The 6,393-nt window shown below is 43.6% G+C and overlaps 1 protein-coding gene across 10 annotated transcripts in view; it reads right to left on the bottom strand.

Annotated features, from left to right (window-relative positions):
• Window positions 1-755: 755 nt before the first annotated feature.
• ABI1 (abl interactor 1) overlaps window positions 756-6,393 on the bottom strand; it is a 77,169-nt gene continuing 71,531 nt past the window's right edge. For all 10 annotated transcript variants that reach the window (XM_085227223.1, XM_085227213.1, XM_085227217.1 and 7 more), the window contains 2 exons: window positions 3,494-3,679; window positions 756-1,644 (listed from right to left, as the gene is read on the bottom strand). In XM_085227223.1, coding sequence (XP_085083349.1) covers window positions 1,469-1,644; window positions 3,494-3,679 — 362 coding nt within the window. In that variant the 3' untranslated portion in view covers window positions 756-1,468. The remainder of the gene's footprint in view (window positions 1,645-3,493; window positions 3,680-6,393) is intronic.

Genomic DNA, 6,393 nt, shown 5'->3' with positions numbered 1-6,393 from the left:
CTAGTTTCCAATTCATAATGAAATACAGGTATGTTATTGGTTGTTACTTGCTAGCAGTTGGGAAAGTAGAAGGTTTAGTATTTCAAACCCACGCTACAATGAATGATTCAACAGCCAGTCAAAGCTTCAACTCCATCATCTTCCATCGCTCATTTACAGAGAATATCCAATGCCCTCTCCTTAGAAGATTGCTTTGAAGTCACAGACACATTCCTATTACAGTAATTATCCAGTACTACCGCATTCCTTTTCAGGTTATTTAAGCCACAGTATTTGCAGAACAGAAGTATCACCTCTAGCTATCTCTGCTTGTTATCCTTTGATGCACATGGCCAAGTGCGTTGCTCCATTTAACCTCTCCAAGTTAAAGAATCCCTGTCCTGTTCTGACTGTTTCCCCTCTGTCAGATCTGGAGGACAGCCCCCTGTCTCCCTCAGCTGGACACACTACCATGTCCAGATACAGTTTCCACTGAGAAACGTCAGTTACAAATAGTGTCAACTCAGTTATCTAGACAGAATATGTTCAACCAAGAACTCTTACTAAAACTTATACTGGAAGAAAAGAACTTTTAAAAGTTTGTATAAATGGATAATTCAGGTTTCATATCTAATTTATTTGCCCTCTGTCAGTGATAAAGTCATGTTACAAACATTTGCTTTTTAGTACATTGCCTGGGATAACAGCCATGATTTTGCTACGTTAGCATTCCAAACTTCTTTGTCAAGCCAGCCAACAAAGTAATGGACAAGACCTTTGGTTCACTTATATATTTATGAATGGAAAAAGTCATAATGTAAATTTACTTATTAAAAAAACTTGGGTACAAATTACACATACATAAGACCACCCATTTTTTGATTCACATGGACACCTTAGACCCAAACAACTCATTGTAATAGACTTTAGTGAGAATACTCCAGGTAAAGATTACAACAATTGGAAGCATCTTGGATTTTTAAAAAAGTATATTTCAATACATAAGTTTGTATGCATGCTTTAAACAAATATAGTTCAAGAATGAGCAAAGAGTCTAAACAAAAAGTAACATGACCAGCACTAACATTAAACTTCTCATCCAGATTTTAATATGTTAGTCTAACGTAGTGTTAGTTACCATGCTGTACTGAAAAATGTAATGGCACAATCTGAATCATGGTTCATTAAATATTATACCCTACTTCCCCAGAATATTTAGGCTGGTCATAAAATTAACAATGCGTAAGTAAATAAGTATAACCAGTTATAGACAGTTGCTTGTTTTACAGATTGCCATCAGGTAAGACATACTGCCTCCAGAGACTCAGAGAGATGGACATTCAATCATACCATTAAAACAGTATGGCCTGAAGAAATGGGCACGTTTTTTTGAAAGTAGATTAAGACAATTCTGTTAGCTTTTAGTTACTCCTCGTAAATAATCATGGTATGACCGAGTACAAGACTCAACTTTGAAAAGCAAAGGATTTTAATCGGCATAGTGCATGATTGATTCAACATAATTCCCAGGAAACAAGCCGGTTACTCGATTGCAAACTCCTTCATACCAGCCGTCATCGTTCTTCTTTATCACATAAATGATTGCACCCTCCATAAACGACAGCTCATCATCTTTGTCCTTTGTATAGTCATATATAGCAACGACTGTGGATTGAACAGGGAAAAGGTTAGCATCGTGCTAATAGCACCACTCAGTACGATTATATTTTGGAAAGACTTGTCTGCCATCCTGAATTCACACAATTTTCCTGTTCAACAACAAGTCCAGAAAGTGACATCTGCCTTTTCTTGCAGTCCTGACTGCCCGCAAGCAGCAGGTGATGACTGCATTGAATGCTCCTAAACCTTCTGGTGTGGGCAAGTACCGCTGGCTGGAGCACAGTCCAACAGTGGACATGGCCACCCAAAAGCTGGGTTATGAACCAGGTGGGTCTGTGAATGTGGCGCTCCGACGTGAATTCACAATTCACATATGAATTTCTGCTCAGACTGCCTTGAAGGCATTCAGATCCCTGCATATCTTGATTAGAGAAAGCCTAAAAAAAAATCACTCTGTAGAAAAAGACCACTATGAAAGATTTTTACACAATAGCCCCTGCAACTATACAGTGCATACTTCAGTGCATGACCATATAATCATCACAGAATGCTCTATGATTCTGTGATCATGCACAATCTTGTAAACATAGCTGTACAGAAGTGAAACTTCCTGCCTTTGCTACAGAGTTTCTGTATGATAATAAGATTTGACATTACTTTTAAAGGGACTGCAATGAGTGCAAGTGTTAAAGTTACTATAGGAAAAAGAACGAGGGAATTTTTAACATACACAACAATACACAAACTTTGGACATCTCTTATCCTTTAAAATAGTTAATATGGATTTATGCAATCGGTCAATTCTATAGGTTTTAAGAATCTAATATTTTACATGATGTATCATCTCAGAAACTTGAATCTTACTGCCTAGCAAATGATGGTGGAACAGGTCAGTTCTTTTCATCCCATGAGTGCACTCTACATACAGTGCAGCCAGCAGTGAGGACAGAACACAGCAGTTCCACCACTGCTGCCAAGACGGTCCACAGACACATTTCATGCACATGACAGTACCAGCCAGAGCCTGAGAGAACTTGCAACGTTGCTGCTGACAAGCTGGTCGCTGTCCTAACACAGACAGCTCCATGGGCAGGAAATCAGTTATTCATGGGAAGAAATGTTTATTATATGAGTTTATGTCTAAGCACAGTTACAGTCTGCTGAGGCAGACTCACTGGTATGTCTCATAGACTCACAGAATGGTTTGGGTTGGAAGGTACATAAAGCCCATTCAGTTCCAACCCCCTGCAATGCGCAGGGCTTCCATCCAGCAGCTCAGGCTACCCAGAGCCCCATTCAATCCAGCCTTGAACACCTCCAGGGATGGGGCACCCACAGCTCTCTGGGCAGCCAGTGCCCAGGCCTCGCCATCCTCTGAGTAAGAAAATTTCCTCCAAGCATCTGACCTAAATCTCCCCTTTCAGTTTAAAACCATTCTTCATCCTATTGCTGTCTCCATGGAAGCCTCACTACATTTCGCAGCAAAATGTTTCATGGTCTGCTCTAGCTGGCTTTCTATCTTGATGGGATAGAGCAGGACAGAGCATGGACTTTCTGCAGCACACTTTCTAGATGACTGCTCAGCAATCCTGAGGTAGCTGCAGCAGCTCAGCAAAGATGAAAAGCCATAGGATTCACATCTGCTTCTCATAACTGTTTCGCTATACTTTTTTTATCCCTTAATTCTAGAATGCTTGAAGATATTTTATAATCCTTCTTTAAAAGGATTATATTTTATCACATCAGGTGTAGCCACTGACAAACCAAGAACGGAACGCTTCGAGTTCTGACTAGCAGGGACAATGACTTTTCATCAGACCAAGCTTTGTCATTCATCCCCTTCAGATACCATTAATCCCCGGTGCTGCAGGTACACAGTTGCAGTCCTTCCTACCTTTCTCTATGTAGTTCTTCGGCGCCCAGGCAGGATCTCCATCCGCATAGGGATCGCTGTACTGCACAACAGCAGCCTCCTCGTCCTCGTAGTCCACAGGGGGTGGGGGTGGAGGTGGGGGGGAATCATCGAACATTGGCATCTCGTCGGGGGGCGGCGGGGGGGGAGGAGTCGGGCTATCAGCAACTGGAAACGTTGGGAAAGTTTTTTTACATGAAAACCAGCGTGCAGATACAAACAAACCTGAGGCTGTAGACTGTAAATAAAAGGGGCGGGGATGACAACACACATAGCATGCGCTATAATACCATGCACTGATTAGAAACAGAGGCTTTGTATTAACAGCTACAACACGCAGCTACATTCGTTATTAGTAGTCAGATCTACATACAGATGCTACTAGAGTCAAAGCACATGCTGCAGGTCATAAGCTGAACACCAGCAACGGGCAGCCCTGCTCGCTGGCCATGCTGAGGGCTGACTGCAGCAGAAGCTGTGGGAGCACTGCAAGCAGCACCCTCTGAGCCGGGCAGCAGCAGCTGCTGGCCAGCCAGCAGCACCATTCGTTCTGCACAAAGCCTTTGCCTGTACAGTCACTTTCATTTGTTTGTGAACACTGCTTCTTTGGATTCCTTCTCTCAGAGCTAGCCCTAAGAGCACAAAAAGATCTGGTACAGATCACAAAAAAGGGACGAGACTGGGCTTCAAAAACCAAGCGATCTTTCTGCGGAAGAAAAGCTTTGTACTGATCAGTATCCTGCAGACTGGCTTGCGTGTATGCATGCACACATCCAGGATACAGTTAACAAATGGAAAACTACAACAGACAGCTGCTGCTCTTTGGGAAAAAGTGCTCAAGGAATTAAGTGAGTAATCCAAAATGTCAAATCCCTGCCCTGACACTCTCCAATCAGCACAATTACAGGTTGCTCTGGGAAAAGGAAAAGAGAAAGGCATTATGGAACAAATCACTCTTTCAAACAGATCTTAGTAACATTCATAGCAGCTGGCAGAACAGAGGGGAGACAGATCTCAGATGTGAGACACAGGGCTGCCCATCTCATTCCCTGGATCTGGGGCCACTACACACAAACCTGGATGGGAGTTACTGTAAGGAACCATCACTGAGCTCAGCACTGCTGTATAAGCACACAGATTTAATTACAAGCAATCTGGAAGTCTGCATATGAAACACAGACAGAGGCTGAAATCCACTGCTCTGAGAGGGCGTGACTGAAAGAGCAGGGCATATGCTCCAGAATGCTGCTACCTATAAGAAAGACAAGCTGGAAAGCGAGGAAAGAACACAGCACGGAGTGAAGCTCTAGCTATTGCTAGTTACATTTGTTTGCTTTACTGCTCCTCACATCTGCCTGGCCACTACTAACCAGTGACTAACCTTTGGCCCTCAGCAACACAGCTCAGCACAGCTCTCAAGTTCTAGCTGTGCCAGAGAGGCTGTGCTGTGATGGGGGAAGGCCACAGCCCCCAAGGCACTGCTGTCACTTCAATCACAGCTCCCCACAGTGTGGCTAGCCGAGCTCCAGTGCCCCATAGCCTTGCGGCAGGAGGCGGCTGCCACTATGTTAGCAATTCCTCTTCCATACAGAAACCCACTGATGTCACTTGGAGACAGACTAACAAAGTCTCTGTCCAATTGAGTGCTCTGTCTTGCCTGCATTACTGAGCAGCACTCACAGGCAGGCTTCGTTACTACACCACAGGCACATGACAGCACTATTTATAAATACACAGGGTTTGTCTGCTCTTCTCAGCACATCTTTCACCAAATATACTGCTATCCTTAGTATCCAGCTACAGCCAGGAAAAGTATTGAACAACAATCCTTTGAGATGCTGAGAAATCCTTACCTTAATAAAGGCTGTATTTATTCAACAGTGAAGATGCTTATTTGACAAGAACAGAAGAGGGCAGGAAATGTGAGTGTGGAAGTGCCAACACACACCCTAATCAAAATGCTGTGCTCACAGTGGGTGTTTTATGGGAAATGTGTAAAACAATTCAACATCACATTTACACAAGCGGAGAAAACAGAACAGAAAATCAGACAAGTGTCACCCCAGGACTCCACTCCATCTCTGGGATTGCAACCTACACGTTGCCTGGTTCTGAACTCAGCCAGGCAAAATCAGGAGCAGTATCAATTTTTCTAGATGAAAAAAATGGCATACAGAAGTACTCTAAATGAGGAAGGGTACAGGGTCCGATACAGAGACCGGACTTAACAAAGCTTCAAATTGAAGCATCTTCTCTAGCTTGTGTTCACATCCCTGTCATTAAGTGGGGCCCTGCAGACTCATCTTTAACAGACCGGGTGTGAGAGTGCAGCAGCTGACAGCTAGTCGCTGGTCCCTGGGCACACTGCTAAACCTCTCTGCAGGAGGCACCCATGGCTTGGGCACAGGGAGCAGGAAAAAAGAACAGGCCTTGAGCATTTTCTAATCCCCTGCCTTAGAAAAAGTCTGAAAGGAGTCCACAGCGTGCACAGAGGATGCTTTCCAAACCCACCAATCTTTATGAAAAGGAAAGAAAGACTTTTCCCATAAGAGACAAGCCTACCCGTGTCTCTGTAACTCCACTTCCTGTGATTGTGCTGTAGAAAACAAGACAGTTGAAGGTCCCCTGCAGCCAGTTCTGCTGAGTGTGTGCACAGCTGCCACACGCACTCCCACCTTTGAAACAAGGCGGCAGCAGCAGCTCAAAACCACACTCATTAGAGAACTTTCAAACCCCAGGGACTATTAAAGAAAGAAAATAAATAGGACAATTCCTAGACCACATTTCAAGCTCTTTTCTGCTGCAATCTCATTCACAAGTCAGCTTTAATTTTCATTGCGACACAGACAAATAAGTCTGTCCCTTTCATCTCTGCTCCCCCA

This window comes from Meleagris gallopavo, chromosome 6 (assembly GCF_905368555.1).
Source record: "Meleagris gallopavo chromosome 6, MGAL_WU_HG_1.1, whole genome shotgun sequence".
Classification (NCBI taxonomy): Eukaryota; Metazoa; Chordata; class Aves; order Galliformes; family Phasianidae; genus Meleagris; species Meleagris gallopavo.
The sequence above is the reverse complement of the archived record's forward strand: the minus strand, read 5'-3'. Positions and strand labels throughout refer to the sequence as shown.